The sequence below is a fragment of the Cervus elaphus genome, chromosome 9 (genome assembly GCF_910594005.1).
Source record: "Cervus elaphus chromosome 9, mCerEla1.1, whole genome shotgun sequence".
In the NCBI taxonomy this organism is placed as follows: domain Eukaryota; kingdom Metazoa; phylum Chordata; class Mammalia; order Artiodactyla; family Cervidae; genus Cervus; species Cervus elaphus.
The window spans coordinates 42,852,009-42,870,146 of record NC_057823.1 but is presented as its reverse complement, the minus strand read 5'-3'; the positions used below and the strand labels follow the sequence as shown (position 1 = coordinate 42,870,146).

Genomic DNA, 18,138 nt, shown 5'->3' with positions numbered 1-18,138 from the left:
AGAGTATATAAAATGAGCTATTGCTGGAGAGAGCAGGATGTACCTCATACCATGAGGCAGCCAGGCAGGCTGGTGTGTGTGCAAGATGAGGATGAGTGGCAGTAGATAAGTTCCCAGTGAGAGGCAGGGGCAGATGACTCAGGTCACCTCTTCCAGGATCTTTACCCTAACTTTACCCTAACTCCATTTCTGACTCAGGTTGCATAGTTCTAAATCTTTTAGTTAACATCCTCAATTCCTGCCATTATCCTTCTCCAATACTACACTTCACATGTATTCTGCCTTCTCTAACAATACAGGATCCTCCTCCTCTGACCATTTCTCCCTGTTTCTTTCCCGACTTCCTGACATAGTGGCTTTGGGCTCCTGAAACCATCTCTCCAGGGCATCCATGTTTTCTTTCCTAGCCTGAGTCCTTTTCAACAAGGCTCCCAGCTCTTTCTGACCATACACTTGCCTCAGCTTTGAGAATTTAATATCTCCTAGTCCCAAACTCAGCCCACTCTGTACTGAAAAAAAAAAAAAAAAAAGGCCAGCCAGCACAAACCTCAAAAGCAACTGAGCCAGCACTTTCCTTCCTGCTTGTGGTTTTTAAAAGGATCTCTGTTTTTTGTTTTTGCTTTTTTTTTTTCAGTTTTTCCATCATTTAAAAAAAAAATTTTTGTCTTTTATTTAAATATAGTTGGTTTATGATGTTGTGCTAGTTTCTGGTATACAGCAAACTGATTCAGCTAGCTAGCTAGATACGGATATGGGTATAGATATAGATAAATACATATACATAACTATTATTTTTCATATTCTTTTTCATAATGGTTTATTATAGGATATTGAATATAGTTCCTTCTGCTACACAGTAGGACATTGTTGTTTATTTTATATATAATAGTTTATGTCTGCTAACTCCAGACTCCTAATTTATCCCCCTCTTTCCCCTTTGGTAACCATACATTTGTTTTCTATGTCTGTGACTCTGTTTCCGTCTTATAAATAAGTTCATTTGTATCTTATTTTAGATTCCACATATAAGTGATGTCATGTGTTATGTGTCTTTCTCTGTTTGACCTATTTCACTTAGTGTGATAATCTCTAGGTCCATCCATGATGTGGCAAATGGCATTATTTCATTCATGTAAATGGCTAAGCAGTATCCCATTGTTGATTTTCATTTCAGCAGTTGTATCCTGCATTTTTATTGTTCCTTTTCCCCAGAGTCTATATTGATCATTCACTGAGCTAAGGTTGTCTAATATCCTCTGTAGACACAACCTCAGCATTCATTGGGTTTGTAAGGGGTGCCAACATCCAGAGTACTTCTTTGTTCTTTGGAGGGAATTCAGAGAGAAAATGTGAAGCAGGGAAGTTTTCTTGCGACTGTGAGTGAGAACCTAGGGTTTCTAAGATACTGATCTATGCAGTGGAAGAAATGCTGGCCCTTGACCTGTTTTCTGTGCATATGAGCTCCAATCATCCCATGTACATGTTAACAAAAGGAGATTTACTCCCTAATGTTATACTTTAAAATGGATTTACATTAAGAATTTTTAAGGTCATTTGATAGATTCAAGGAAAAGAATATTATCTCATTCATATTTTTATTCCAGAGTCTTTTACTCTGGGCTTCATAGAGTAAGGGCCCCCTATAGCTTCTGGAATAAATTAAATAATATATGCAATGTCCTGTGTGAGATTTATGATGTAAATTATCTGTAAAATTTTCTGCAAAAAGGGGCAAGATTCAGGCTTAAAAATTTATCTGCCAATATGCCAAGATATTGGGGCTTCCTAGATGGTACTACAGGTAAAGAACCCACCTCCCAATACAGGAGACATAAGAGACACAGGTTTGATCCTGGAGTCAGGAATATACCCCGGAGCAGGGCATGGCAACCCACTCCAGCGTTCTTGCCTGAAGAATCCAATGGACAGAGGGGCCTGGCGGGCAACAGTCCGTAGGGTTTCGGAATCAGACACAGCTGAAGCGACATAGCACGCATGCGTGCATGCCAAGCTAGAGACTATACAGTGGTGGTGGTTGTGGTTTAGTCGCTAAGTCGTGTCCGACTCTTGCGACCTCAGGCTACAGTCCACGGGATTCTCTAGGCAAGAATACTGGAGTAGGTTGCCATTTCCTTCTCTAGGGGATCTTCCTAACCCAGGAATCGAACCTAGGTCTCCTGCATGGCAGGCAGGTTCTTTACCGACTGAGCCGGGAGGGAAGACCAGGCTATACCGTAGTAATTCAATTATACTACTCCACTTGTGGGACACAAAAAAGTATGGAAGGTAAAGTATGAGGTGGCTAATTCTGGGAGACAGTACTATAGGTATTTAAAAGGATACATTTTTAATCTGCATATTCTTTACTTCTCGAAGTCTTCACATATATATGTATATATGTGTGTGTATATATATATATAACATTAATCACATTATTTTGAAATCATTAGTTTAAATATTAATTATATTAAGTAAGTCAAATACCAATAAATAATTATGTAAGCCTACCTCTTCAGACTATAGTGTTTGTGTGATTCACTGGTGAATTCTAATGCCTGGATGAGCTCCAAGCACATAGTAGGTGCCAAATGCATATTTGCTGAATAAATTAATGATAAACCCACCCAAAATAAATGCAATTGTAATTTGTTTTTCTTTTTTCATTTGCTCAATCTTTTAATATTTTATTTCAAATTAAAATATATAAACAACTAAAAATGTTAATAAATTGCATGTGATATCAATGAATATTAATAAATTGCTTCAGTCATGTCCCACTCTTTGTGACGCTATGTACTATAGACTGCCAGGCTTCTTTATCCATGGTATTCCCCAGGCAAGAATACTGGAGTGGGTTGCCATGCTCTCTTCCAGGGGATTGTAATAAATTAGATCTTTTTAATTAAATAGACTTTAATACACTTGATTTTTTAATCCTGCTATATTATGGATGGATTAAAAACTTTTTCTTTTCCAACTCATCTCCTAATTCTCAGATTCACATATTGTATTTTTTTTGTTGTTAGATTGACAGAGTAACACTCAAAATGAACTTGTGTATAGATTGCTTTAATTGAATGAATGAAAACAATCATTTCAGTCATGACTTTTTTTTAATTTAGCCACACCTGTAATTAAAGCTTGATGAAGAAATACCATGCAACAAAACCCAGCTCTCATACATTCAGTCCTCTCACTAATTACCTGCTTGCTAGATTTAAAAAACACACTTTTTAATTTGATTTAACTTTTAGTCAAACGTCACTAGGATTGATATTAAGTTAAATATTAAAAATATACTTTCAAAAGAGTTTAAGATTTGCATCTATCCTGAGTGTTACTGACATATAAACCTTAGTGGGCAAAGTTGAATCTCAGAAGGTTGGTTCCATTTTTGGTTCCACTAGCTTGATTGGCAAATTACAGAGAAAAAAAATATCTGGGGAACAGAGTACTCAGAAGAGCGAGGTCCCAAGAAACACAGAGTTATTGAAAGGAAAAGTCTGCTTTCCACAGCATCAAACTCTAACAGAAGATGGCAAATTTCCACTCAAGAAAAAAGCACAGCCCACATTTGGGTTCCAGGAGGGCAAGGCAGATGCGGTATCCATGATTTAGGGCTCTTCATGCTGTGGTTATTGACAGGTAGGGGAGGTTCTTGTGGACAGGCTCGAAGTTTTTCCTAAAGAAATCTAAATGGTATGTTTGGTGTTGAGGACACAAATTTTATTTTGGTTGTTGTGGGTGAATATATTGCATTCTAAAGACTATTCCTCATTACCAAGGTAATTTAGCCTTTGCTGATACTCTAACTACTTTGAGACAAATTGTCTTGCCTAAATTGTTTAGCATATAAAACTGTAATAGCTGAAAAGTAATCAAAAATGTCTTGAGATGCCAAAGGCCATTTAGATGACTCTGTGCGACATTGCATATAAAAACAATAACATTCTTGATTATATTTATTTTTGTATAATTCATACATATAATTTGCATAATAAAAAGCTACAGCATTAGATCTGAGGTTACACTGTTTATTCTAGTGCTAAGTAAACTCAGCACAGCATTTTAGAAAACATTTTTTTTTTTTTTTTAGCTCAATGCAGTTAAGGTGACTCTAACTTTTGGAAATAATCAGTAAATGATCATTATTTCGTTAGGTGTTGAGTTCCTCTTTTCTGAGAGTATTTAAGCAAAGAATGGTGATTAGTAAAGTTCAGCTTCCTTGTTCCCTTGGATGCACATAATGGGAGAAATTTTATATGACTAGGAAATTGAGCCAAATGCCTTATAAACTTAGTCAATCATAATACAATGTTCTTTTGCTTTCCCTGTGGGCTCCCTGTGGGGCCTTATTGTTCTCCATGTTTATTTTTTTAATCTACTCATTGTTTATATTTAATTGAGTCCCATGGTAATATACTTACAAGAAATGAAAAGATAAAAAAGAGAAATCCATTATCGTGTCCCTGGTAACAAATGCATGGAAAATGAAAATGTTAGTCCCTCAGTCATGTTCAACTCTTTGCAGTCCCATGGGCTGCAGCCCACCAGGCTCCTCTGTCCATGGAATTCTCCAGGCAAGAATACTGATGTGGATAGCCATTCCCTTTTCCAGAGGTCTTCTCAACCCAGGGACTGAATCCAAATCTCCTGCATTGTAGGCAGATTCTTTAATGTCTGAGCCACCAGGAAAGTCCAACATGGATTCTGTTAAATACCATTTTTACTCTATATGAATTTTTCATTGTCAGATGAAGATAATATTCCTAGTGACTTTAGCCAAGTATAAGAGGTGAAAGCAAAACATAGCAAAAATCGAGAACTATGAAACATATGAATAAGCTGATTGGCAACATGGTTTTGTTTACTTATCAGGAACATTTCAATGATATTTATGTTTCCTGTAGAATCTGGGTGTTGCTCTGGGCTTTAAGCAGAGGAATGGCATACTCTGTTCTTAAAGTTTCACTCTGGCTGCTTTACTGAGGATTTACTGAAGAAGGAAGGGTGGGTAGCTGTGGAGGGACTGCAAGGAGTCTATTGAACAATCCAGGTAAAAGTAAGTGGAACTTTTTTTTTTTTTTCCAAGGAGGATGCAATGTAGTTGCCAAATGGTGAACAGTTTCTAGATATATTTTCAGGTGGAGCCAGGCAGTTTTGGTGAGAAATCCGATGCTGGGTCTGTGACAAACAAGAATCAAATTTAATTCTGGCTTGAGCAAGTGAGAGGATGGAGGGACCTAATGAGATGAGAGAGACTCACTTAGAGGAGACTGGGGGGTGAGGCAGGAATGCAGGGTAGTTTTTTTGTTTCAGATGCTGATTGAACGTGTCAGTATGCACTTCAAATAGGGCAGTTGTTTCAGTTCAGTTCAGTTCAGTCGCTCAGTCGTGTCTGACTCTTTGCGACCCCATGAATCACAGCACGCCAGACCTCCCTGTCCATCACCAGCTCCCGGAGTTTACTCAAACTCATGCCCATCGAGTCGGTGATGCCATCCAGCCATCTCATCCTCTGTCGTCCCCTTCTCCTCCTGCCCCCAATCCCTCCCAGCATCAGGGTCTTTTCCAATGAGTCAACTCTTTGCATGAGGAGGCCAAAGTACTGGAGTTTCATCTTCAGCATCAGTCCTTCCAATGAACACCCAGGACTTATCTCCTTCAGGATGGACTGGTTGGATCTCCTTGCAGTCCAAGGGACTCTCAAGAGTCTTCTCCAACACCACAGTTCAAAACCATCCATTTTTCAGCGCTCAGCTTTCTTCACAGTCCAACTCTCACATCCATACATGATCACTGAGGGCAGTTGCTTACATGAGTCTTATATTCTGGCTTGATTCACACTTTAGGGAGTTAAAGTCCAAGTGATAGCATTTAAAACCAAGAGACATCTTGAAATCATGAGGAAAATGAGGTAGATTGAGAGGTGTTCAGTCTCAAAGTCATATATTTTACAGGTTAGAGGATGTGGAGATGCTAGAAAAAGGAAATGGATAAAACGTGGAAAGAAAAGTCTATAGCTGAACTCAGAGAGTGCATGGTCATGCATAGTAGCCCCAGAAAGAGGGAAAGATCAAATGTGCCATACCATCAACACATCAGAACGATTAGGAATGATGATGAATGATTGAAGGGCAATAGTGCAGCAGAATGATTTTGCTGTCCTGAAGAGGGCAAAGCATAATTCAGTGGATTCAAGAGGGAATACAGGCAGTGAATAGAGACAATACTTTTCAGAAGGGAAGGGATTAAAATGAACAGACAAATGCAGGTAGTATTTGGAGAAAAGAATAGCATCAAGATGTTTTATTGCTCTGATTGCCTTTATAAAAGAGAGAGAAAACCAGCATGCTAACAAGCTGAGGAAATGATCCAACTGAGAGGGGGCCACTGTTTATTCAGGGAGTAAGGGGGAGTAACACCAGCAATACCTTCAACTACATGGGAGGATGCAACACCTGTATCACCTGTAGAGGGATTTGCCTTAACCTGGGCTTACACTGTTTATTCAGAGGAAGAAATAGGGAGCAGATGCACACGAACTCAGGGTAGGTAGTCGGGGAATTCAGTGGCCTGAGAGTTTGGATGTTCCCACTGGAGGATTTCAGTTTTGTTTTTCTGGTTATTTTGTCGTTGTTGTTTAATAGTACAGTAGGTATTGATATTTTGCTGAGGGTATAGATACTCCCAACGAGAAAGTGTTGGGAGTTTGAAAAGAGAAGAACATTATGAAGCAATCACTAAGGAAAATGGAATGTGAATAGATAAAGGACATGTAGAATGAATGCTCCAAGCAATAAGGATGCATTGGAATTCATTGGCTGTAAATTTTAAATGGCTACCTTATTGTCTCTCACCTCCCTTACAGAAAGAAAACTCATGTATGGCAGGTGAATGCTGACTAACAAAACTGGTTATGACAATGAACTGAATGGAAGCAAAGGAAAAATTGGGGCTTCCCTTGTGGCTCAGCTGGTAGAGAATATGCCCGCAATGCAAGAGACCTGGGTTTGATCCCTGGGTTAGGAAGATCCCCTGGAGAAGGGAAAGGCTACCCACTCCAGTATTTTGGCCTGGAGAATTCCATGGACTGCATAGTCCATGGGATCACAAAGAGGTGGACACAACTGAGTGAATTTCACTTTCACTTCACTTTCAAAGGAAAATACTGTTGAATATATACACCAACACGATGGACATGAGTTTGAGTAGGCTCCAGGAGTTGGTAATGGACAGGGAAGACTGGCATGCTACAGCCTATGGGGTCTCAAAGAGTCGGACATGACTGACTGAACTGAAGTGTACACAGAAAAGAGTGATTACAGTGGCTGAGCATGGTATCCAGCTGGACAAGGACAGCAATGAAGGTACAAGTTAGCTCAGTACAAGCCTTCACAAAAGCATACACACACACATGAACACGGAGAGCAGGTTATCCTTAAATATTGTTTGAAAGGAGAAACTTTCCCAAGGTATCTTAGGAGTTACGCTGTGTCTAACTTCTTTTTCAGACAAAGCCCACATATGAGAAAAGGAAGGTATTTGCTTCCTTATGTGCTTGACTTTTTTTTTAACTTTGCTATTATCATTGGTTTCTAAGTTTGATTTTAGTCAGAGTCCTTTTTGGCCTATGTCTTTGAACCTGAGACCACTTGTAGAATTCAAAGAATCCAACAAATGAAGTTTGCTGAGGTTCTTTCCAAGATTTCATATCCATATTCAGCTTCTGATCTCAAAACATATTCTTTAAAAGATGAAATCATGCATTTGCTCTTCTATAATGCAGTACCTAAAGATCTGAACTAATTTAAAAATCCGTCTCTGAAGTTCCAGATGTCAGTATTTATAAATGTTTTTATGCCTTGCAAACAATGCTTTTCCAAAATGTTTTCCTCTTCTACAGGCAATGAAGTCCCAAAATTTGTCCACTGTTACTGAGTTTCAGCTGCTGGGATTCCAGAACCTTCTTGAGTGGCAAACCTTGCTTTTTATCATTTTCTTGTTCATCTACTTCCTCACAGTGACAGGGAATATTGTCATTATTGTCGTGGTGAGCCAGGACCAGCATCTGCACTCACCTATGTACACATTCCTCAAACATCTCTCCTTTCTGGAGATCTGGTATACATCCACCATTGTGCCCCTTCTCCTAGCCACTCTGGTCTCCCAGGGCCAAGCCATCTCCTTCCATGCCTGTATAGCACAGCTCTACTTCTTTGTGTTCTTCGGGGCTACTGAGTGCTTTCTTCTGGCTGTGATGGCCTATGACCGATATCTGGCAATCTGTAGTCCACTGCACTACTCTTTCCTGATGAGTCCTGAGATCTGCACCAAGTTCGTGGCTATCTCCTGGTTGACAGGAGTTGGCACAGGATTTCTGCCCTCTCTAATGATTTCCAAGTTGGACTTTTGTGGGCCCAACCAGATCAATCATTTCTTCTGTGACCTCCCGCCCCTCATGCAGCTCTCATGTTCCAGTGTTTATGTCACTGAGATGGTCATCTTTATCCTGTCAATTGCTGTGCTGTGCATTTGCTTTATTCTTACGCTGGTGTCCTATGTTTTTATTGTGTCATCAATATTGAGAATTCCTTCAGCCTCTAGCCGAATGAAAACCTTTTCCACATGTGGTTCCCATTTAGCTGTTGTCACTATCTACTATGGGACCATGATCTCCATGTATGTTCACCCCAGTGCCCACCTGTCACCAGATATCAACAAGATTGTTTCTGTCTTCTATACTGTGGTCACCCCACTGTTGAACCCTGTCATCTACAGCTTGAGGAACAAAGACTTCAAAGATGCTCTTAGAAAAGTCATGAGAAGAAATTGTGGCATCTATGGGGTAAGAATGAAGGAAAATCTCTTTATCAGATAAAGAAAATCAATATAGAATACACAGTGAATTAACTTCAGGAAACATGAGTGGCAGGTTCAGAGCCTTGAAACATGAATGCCATCATTTTCATTACATTAAATTTCACAAGTTAGTTGGAGGGCATTACCAACTCGATGGACATGAGTTTGAGCAGGCTCCAGGAGTTGGTGACGGACAGGGAAGCCTGGTGTGCTGCAGTCCATGGGGTCACGAAGAGTCAGACATGACTGAGTGACTAAACTGAACTGAAATTCCACAAGTCATAATAAAAGAGTGTCTGCGTGACCCTTTGCCAACAGCTGCTCAAAAGATAAATTGCCTCTTTCAAACTACTTTGGGTACAATTTTGTCCTGGATGCTTTCTTTCATTTTTTATGGGAATCTGATTGTGTAATTCCAAGGCATGAAGATTACATATATAATATTTTCAGATTCTACAAAAGGGTTACTCTTAAGTTCATAAGCCTGTGTACAGAAGATTATACATCTTTTAAATACTATTAGGAAATTGGTCTTGTAGACTCAGCTCCTGATGTTATTGGTCCTTGTTAAATATCTGTGAAATGAATGAATGAAAAAAGAAAAGATAAATGAAGTATGTGTTGACCTGAATTATCTTCTAGTGACAGGAAAAAGCAAAGGAGGATTTTTGAAGTGCCAAAGATTGAATACAGTGATTTAGAGTTTTTCTGTTGTTTAATGAAATTATAGGAAAGAAAACAAGGAAGGGCGGGAAAGGGAGGGAGAGGAGATAGAAGAAGAATAACTGGTGGAAGGGAAGTTCAGTTCAGTTCAGTCGCTCAGTCATGTCCGACTCTGCAACCCAATGGACTGTAGCACACCAGGCCTCCCCGTCCATCACCAGCTCCCAGAGACTACTCAAACTCATGTCCATTGAGTCAGTGATTCCATCCAACCACCTCATCCTCTGTCGACCCCTTCTCCCACCTTTATTCTTTCCCAACATCAGGGTCTTTTCCAATGAGTCAGTTCTTCGAATCAGGTGACTAGAGTATGGGAGTTTAAGTTTCAGCATCAGTCCTTTCAATGAATATTCAGGACAGATTTCCTTTAGGATGGACTGGTTGGATCCCCTTGCAATCTAAGGGACTATCAAGAGTCTTCTCCAACACCACAGTTCAAAAGCATCAGTTCTGCAGCACTCAACTTTCTTTATAGTCCATCTTTCATATCCATACCTGACTACTGGAAAAACCATAGTTTTAACTAGATGGACCTTTGTTGGCAAAGTAATGTCTCTGTTTTTTGACATGCTGTCTAGGTTGATCATAAGTTTTCTTCCAAGGAGCAAGTATTTTTTAATTTCATGCCTGCAGTCACCATCTGCAGTGATTTTGGAGCCCAAAAAATAAAGTCTGTCACTGTTTCCATTGTTTCCCCATCTATTTGCCATGAAGTGATGAGACCAGATGCAATTATCTTAGTTTTCTGAATGTTGAGCTTTAAGCCAACTTTTGCACTCTCCTCTTTCACTTTCATCAAGGGGCCCTTTAGTTCTTCACTTTCTGCCATAAAAGTGGTATCACCTGCATATCTGAGGTTATTGCGATTTCTCCCAGCAATCTTGATTCCAGCTTGTGCCTCATCCAGCCCAGTGTTTCTCATGATGTACTCTGCATAGAAGTTAAACAAGCAGGGTGACAATATACAGCCTTAACATACTCTTTTTCCTATTTGGAACCAGTCTGTTTTTCCATGTCCAGTTCTAACTGTTGCTTCTTGACCTTCATACAGGTTTCTCAAGAGGCAGGTCAGGTGGTCTGGAGTTCCCATCTCTTTCAGAATTTTCCACAGTTTATTGTGATCCACACAGTCAAAGGCTTTGGCATAGTCGATAAAGCAGAAATATATGTTTTCTGGAATTCTCTTGTTTTTTTGATGATCCACTGGATATTAGAAATTTGATCTCTGGTTCCTCTGCCTGTTCTAAATCCAGCTTGAACATCTGGAAGTTCACAATTCACATATTGCTGAAGCCTGGCTTGGAGAATTTTGAGCATTACTTTACTAGCATGTGAGATGAGTGCAATTGTGTGGTAGTTTGAGCATTCTTTGGCATTGCCTTTCTCTGGGATTGAAATGAAAACTGAACTTTTCCAGTCCTGTGGCCACTGCTGAGTTTTCCAAATTTGGGGACATATTGAGCGCAGCACTTTCACAGCATCATCTTTCAGGATTTGAAATAGCTCAGCTGGAATTTCATCACCTCCACTTGCTTTGTTTGTAGTGATGCTTCCTAAGGCCCACTTGACTTCACATTCCAGGATGTCTGGCTCTAGGTAAGTTATCACACAGTCATATTTAACTGGGTCATGAAGATCTTTTTTGTACAGTTCTTCTGTGCATTCTTGCCACCTCTTCTTAATATCTGCTGCTTCTGTCAGGTCCATACCATTTCTGTCCTTTATTGAGCCCATCTTTGCGTGAAATGTTCCCATGGTATCTCTAATTTTCTTGAAGAGATCTCTAGTCTTTCCCATTCTATTGTTTTCCCCTTTTTCTTTTCATTGATCACTGAGAAAGGTTTTCTTATCTCTCCTCGCTATTCTTTGGAACTCTGCATTCAAATGGGTGTATCTTTCGTTTTCTCCTTTGCTTTTTGCTTCTCTTCTTTTGACAACTATTTGTAAGGCCTCCTCAGACAGCCATTTCTGGTATAAGCACCCTTTCCAATGTAAATTTCCTTTGTAATTGCAGATATTCCCCAAGAATGAGGGAATGTACATTTTCTTTCAGTCACTTAAAGGGGAGGCAAAGTGCTTTTTCGGAGTTGGCTGTGTCTTTATTGCTTTTAGCTTGAAGTATCCTCATGCCAAAATGTTATGTTTTGAAGTGACATATTATAAACCCCACCATTCTTAAAAATAGCAGAAAATCTCAGAAGACTATCACTTTAATTAAATAGAATTTGAATTCAAAGAGTCAAGGAGAGTGGTTTGCTGGGGGTTGGCTCCTATCTGTTTGAAAGCTAATGGATCAACTTCATGAATTTTGGTGGCTCTGTCTTTAAATTATTGGTAGTTTTATACAATGGTAGAAAGCTTTATACTATGGAATTCCACTTGGTATCAGGTGGCCTTGGCCTTCAGTGGCTTGAAGCAGGGTTTCAGTTCACAATCAGAGATTGAAGTCAGGTTGCAGTGTGAGATCACCCAATACTAACTGCTAGGCAGAGGTTAGTGACAAGACTCTGGCCATTTCACTTTGCAGAAAAATAATTCCCACAAAGATGGAGAGTAGTGAAACAAGTATTTATTAGGAGAATAAAGGAGTTCAGTACCTGTGGATAGACATGGGCAGATTCAGAGAGTCACTGAATTGCACCCTAATGGTAGTTTAAATTACTTTTATAGGACATTTCTTCTGGAGGTTTGCTGTGTTTAGTAGTTTGGATATGCCTGGTTCAGAGTCCATGTTTGGTATATCTCGAGATACTCCCATGTGTGCGCATGCATGTCTTAGCTAAGATAGATTCCACTGAAAAGATCCATGGGAAAGGCATCCTTTAGTATCACTCCCCTTTTGAACTCCAAAGAGACTTTCTGCACAAGTGTAGTAGAGGAGGTCTCCTGACTTTGAGAAAGAGAAATATATATTTTCCAGTCTTCTGTCTCGGCAAAGCCCAGCCTCCTCTCTCAATTGTCCTGCTATTAATATTCTGGAGTTTCAGTCCTTAGGGAATGAATTTCAAATCATTTTACCCTGGGGGTCCCATCTACCTCCTACCTCACACTGCTGCTTTTTTTATGCTTGTTTGTATATTAAAAGTGAGTTTGTAAATATTCCAAGCAAATCATTACTCACTTCCTCACTGAAAGGAATAAGACACCAAAGAATTACATGACTATTCTGCAAAATTTCTTCAAACATCACTCTGCAGCCTGTCTCTACAGAGGTTATAAATACTGTAACACTTGAAGCTGGAGATTATCAGTCATCTGAATTTTTGCACACTGATACATTTCGTGCAGAAATGGGCACAATAAAGGACAGAAATGGTATGGACCTGACAGAAGCTTGCTAACAGTTCTTCCCTGGTGGCTCAGATCACTGGGTCTGAAAGATCCTCTGGAGAAGGAAATGGCAACCCCCTCCCGTATTCTTGCCTGGAGAATCCCATGGACAGAGGAGCTTGGTGGACTACAGTCCATGGGGTCCCAAAGAGTTGGACCCGAGTGAGCGAGTAGCACGATACTAACAGAAGCAGAGGATATTAAGAAGAGGTGTCAAGATTACACAGAAGAACTTTATGAAAAAGGTATTCATGACACGAATAACCGCGATGGTGTGATCACTCACCTAGTACCAAACATCCTGGAGTGCTGAAGTCAAGTGGGCATTGGGAAGAATTACTATGAACAAAGCTAGTGGAAGTGACAGAATTCCAGTGAAGCTATTTCAAATCCTAAAAGATGACTCTCTTAATCTGCTGCACTCAGTATGTCAGCAAATTTGAAAAACTCAGTAGTGGCCACAGGACTAGAAAAGGTCAGTTTTCGTTCCAATCCCAAAGAAGGGTAATGCCAAAGAATATTCAAACTACTACACAATTGCATTCATTTCATATGCTAGCAAAGTGTTAGTCACTCAATAGTGTCTGACTCTTTGTGACTCCGTGGACTGTAGCCCACCAGGCTCCTCTGTCCATGGGATTCTCCAGGCAAGAAAAGTAGAGCGGGTTGCTATTTCCTTCTCCAGGGAACCATCCCTACACAAGAATTGAACCCCAGTCTCCTGCATTGCAGGAAAATTCTTTACCATCTCAGCCACCAGGGAAGCTCAGTGAGAATTTCTCAAAGGTCACTCCACCCTCAGCCTTCTCACATGCCAGCAAGGTAATGCCAAAATCCTCCAAGCTAAGCATCAACAGTACATGAACTGAAAACTTCCAGATGTACAAGCTGGATTTAGAAAAAGAAGAGGAACTAGAGAGCAAACTGCCAACATCCATTGGCTCATAGATGAAGCAAGGGAATTCCAGAAAAAAAAATCTGCTTCTGCTTCATTGACTATGCTAAAGCCTATGACTGTGTTGATCATAAAAAACTGGAAATTCTTAAAGAGATGGATCTATCAGACCACCTTACCTGCCACTTGAGAAACCTGCATGCAAGTCAAGAAGCAACAATTAGAACAAGCCATGGAACAATATACTGGTTCAAAATTGGGAAAGAAGAGTGACAAGGCTGTATATTGTCACCCTGCTTATTAACTTATATGAAGAGTACATCATGCACAATTCTGGGCTGGATGAGGCTCAAGATGGAATCAAGATTGCTAGGAGAAATAACAATAACCTCAGTTATGCAGATGACAGCACCCTAAGGGCAGAAAGTGAAGAGGAACTAGATAGCCTCTTCATGAAGGTGAAAGAGGAGAGTGAAAAATCTGGCTTAAAACTTAATATTTAAAAAACTAAGATCATGATGACTGGTCTCATTGTTTCATGGCAAATAAATGGGGAGAAATAGAAATAGTGGCAGACTTTATTTTCTTGGGCTCTAAAATCACTGCAGATGGTGACTACAGCCATGAAACTATAAGATGCTTGCTCCTTGAGAAAAACTATGACAGCCTAGACAGTGTATTAAAAAGCAGAGACATCACTTTGCCAACAAAGGTTTATTCAGTCAAAGCTATGGCCTCCCCAGTAGTCAGGTACAGATGTAAAGTTGGTCCAGAAGGCTGATTGCCTAAGAATTGATGCTTTCAAACTGTGGTGCTGGAGAAGACTCTTGAGAGGCCCTTAGACTGCAACGAGCTCATACCAGTCCATCCTAAAGGAAATCAATCCTGAACATTCTTTGGAAGGACTGATACTGAAGCTGAAGCTCCAATACTTTGGCCAACTGATGTGAAGAGTCGATTCATTGGAAAAGATCCTAATACCGGAAAAGATCAAGGGCAGGAGGAGAAGGGGGCAACAGAAAATGAGGTGGCTGGATATCATTATTAACTCAATGGATGTGAGTCTGAACAAACTCCAGGAGATAGGGAAACACAGGGAAGCCCGGTATGTGGCAGTTGATGGGGTCACAAAGTCAAAAACGACTGAGCAATTGAATAGCAACATAATGTCCTTTCTTCTGAAGTTAAACACTATTAATTGTCAAACTTTTAGGAATATTTGATATATCAATCTCTTGTATTTTAAATGTAGAGAAAATATTTTTTCCTACTTTCAACTTTTATGTTGATTTTCATTACAAGAATCTTTTTAATTTTTATGTATCCACTATATGAGATTTTGTCTTTTAATTTCTGGGGTGATTTTTCTTAATTAGAAAGCAAACTCAACACAAGATTTGGCTTTATTTCTTATGTTTATTATCTTATTATTCACATCATATTTTTAATAAATATATTTGAATTTTCAGTTTTTGAGATTTTGACTATTTTGATAGTCAGAGAATACATAATACCTCAGGGTTTCCAGAAGAGCACTGCTTAATTACAAGATTTAACATAAGACCTACAGTAATTAGGAAACTGTGGTATATGTATAAATGTGGCTGTTCTGTCACTAAGTCATGTCTGACACTTTTCAACACCATGGACTGCTGTGCACGAGGCTTCCCAGTCTTTCACTATCTCCCAGAGTTTGTTCACACTCATGCTCATTGAGTTGGTGATGCTACCCAACCATCTCATTCTCTGTCATGCTCTTCTCCTCCTGCCCTCAATCATTTCCAGCATCAGAGTCATTTCCAATGACTGGGCTTTTTGCATCAGGTGGCCAAAGTATTGGAGCTTCAGCTTTAGAATCAGCTCTTCCAATGAACATTCAGGGTTGATTTCCTTTAGAATTAACTAGTTTGATCCCTTTGCCATCCAAGGGATATTTAAAGTCTTCACCAGAACCACAGTTTGAAAGCAGCATTATTTCATTGCTCAGTCCTTTGTTGTCCAACTCTTATATCTGCACGTGATTACTGAAAAAGCCATAGCTTTTACTACAAGGACTTTTGGTGGCAAAGCAATGTCTCTGCTTTTTAATACACTGTCTAGATTTGTTGTAGCTTTTCTTCCAAGGAACAAGTGTCTTTTAATTTAAAAGCTGCATCAAAACATGTATATTATCAAGTGTGAAACAGATCGCCAGTCCAGGTTGGATGCATGAGACAAGTGCTCGGGGCTGGTGCACTGGGATGACCCAGAGGGATGGGATGGGGAGGGAGGGGGGAGAGGGCATCAGGATGGGGAACACATGTAAATCCTTGGCTGATTCATGTCAATGTATGGCAAAAACCACTACAATATTGTAAAGTAATTAGCCTCCAACTAATAAAAATAAATGGGGAAAAAAAAAAAGCTATAGTCACCATCTGCAGTGATTTTGGAGCTGCAGGAAATAGTCTGTCCCTACTTCCACTTTTTCCTTATTATTTGCCATGAAGTGATGGGACCAGATTCCATGATCTTAGTTTTTTGAATGTTGAGTTTCAAGCCAGCTTTTTCACTCTCCTCTTTCACCTCATCAAGAGGCTCTTTAGTTTTTTGCTTTCTGACATTAGAATAGTAGCATCAGTGTATCTGAGGCTGTTGATATTTCTCCCAGTATTTCTGATTCCAGCTTGTGATTCAACTAGCCCAGCATTTTGCATGATGGACTCTGCATAAAAGTTAAATAAGCAGGGTGACAATATACAGCCTTGTTGCAGCACTTTTTTCTCAATTTGAATCAGTTCATTTTTCCATGTCTGGTTCTACCTATTGCTTTTTGACCCACATACAAGCTTCTCGGGAGAAAGGTAAGTTGGTCTGGTACTCCAATTCCTTTAAGAATTTTCCACAGTTTGTTGTGATCCACACAGTCAAAGGCTTTAAATTAGTCAATGAAGCAGATGATTTTTCTGGAATTCCCTTGCTTTCTCTGTGATCCAACAAATGTTGGCAATTTGATCTCTGGTTCCTCTGCCTCCTCAAAATCTGCAAGTTCTTGGTTCTTGTACTGCTAAGCCAAGCTTGAAGGATTTTGAGGATAACCTTGCTAGCACGTGAAATGAGTGCAATTGTATGGTAGTTTGAACATTCTTTGGCATTACACTTTTTTGGGATTGGAATTAAAACTGATCTTTCCTTCCCTAACACAATATTGTGAAACAAGTATCCCCCAATTAAAATTAAAAAATAAAAATAAAAAAAGAAAACTGACCTTTTCCAGTCTTGTGGCCACTGCTGAGTTTTCTAAAAATTCTGACATATTGAGTGTAGCACTTTAGCAGTATCATTTTCTAAAATTTTAAATAGCTCATCTGAAATTCTGTCACCTTCACTAGCTTTATATAATATGGACACATAAATCAATGAGACAGACTAGTGAGTACAGAACTAGACATAAGCACCTATGGACAATTAAATCTTGAGAAATATGTTAAGATCATTCAGTGGAGAAAGGATAGTCTCTTCAACGAATGATGTTGGTACAACTGGATATCCATATTAAAAAAAAAATACTTGAGCATTTTTCTCACACTATTTCAAAATGTATCATTGCTTAAATGTAATCTGAAAAGTCATAAAACCTCTATTAAAAAACATAGGAAGAACTCTTAATGAAGGAGGAAACAGAACAGGCTCTATCTTGAAAGCAGGACTCCCTCTTGGGCCGGACTGTGGACTTTGAGCTATAAGCCCAGTATCTATGGAAACGACATACCAACTGGAAAACCAGGCCTTGGGCTGGAGCCCTGGGGCTCTTCCTTCGCTAAAAGAATACCCTAATTATCTGCGTAACTGAATAAAATCATCCATTCTATTATGCTTATTGGGGTATGACCACAGGCCTATCGATAACTGTCCACTGTTAACTACCTAGGTTTAAGGCATATGAATCATGGGTTAACTTTGATTGTTGGGGAATTTGGGGAGGTGGGTTTGTGCACATGTACTTAGGGCATATACGGTTTTCACAAAAACTGGTTAGGATCCGTGGCTAAGAGGAGACTCTGCTTTGGGCCCACTGGTGCAATAAACTGCACTCCACTATCTGTATTGTCCTGCCTGAGTTTGTTTCCCAGACCATGTGGCTGCAACATTAAGACCTTGCTTCTGGGAATACTTTTCGGATAGACGTATAAAGCAGTGCTTAGTTGCTCAGTCATGTTTGACTCTTTGAGATCTCATGGGCTATAAGCCGCCAGGCTTTTCTTTCCATGGGGTTTCTCCAGGCACGAATAACAGAGTGGGTTGCCATGCCCTCCTCATATAAAGCATGCTGCTGTTGCTGCTAAGTC

The 18,138-nt window shown here is 39.7% G+C and overlaps 1 protein-coding gene across 1 annotated transcript; it reads left to right on the top strand.

The window, feature by feature from the left end:
- The first annotated feature begins 7,909 nt into the window (after nt 1–7,909).
- On the top strand, nt 7,910–8,881 carry LOC122700564 (olfactory receptor 11L1-like). Its single transcript, XM_043913526.1, has one exon. It carries the CDS (start codon nt 7,910–7,912, stop codon nt 8,879–8,881), a length of 972 nt encoding a protein of 323 aa, XP_043769461.1.
- Nucleotides 8,882–18,138: the final 9,257 nt, after the last annotated feature.

What these genes read in the sequence shown, in the direction of transcription:
- LOC122700564 (XM_043913526.1), top strand. Translation starts at nt 7,910, where the DNA reads ATGAAGTCCCAAAATTTGTCCACTGTTACTGAGTTTCAGCTGCTGGGA.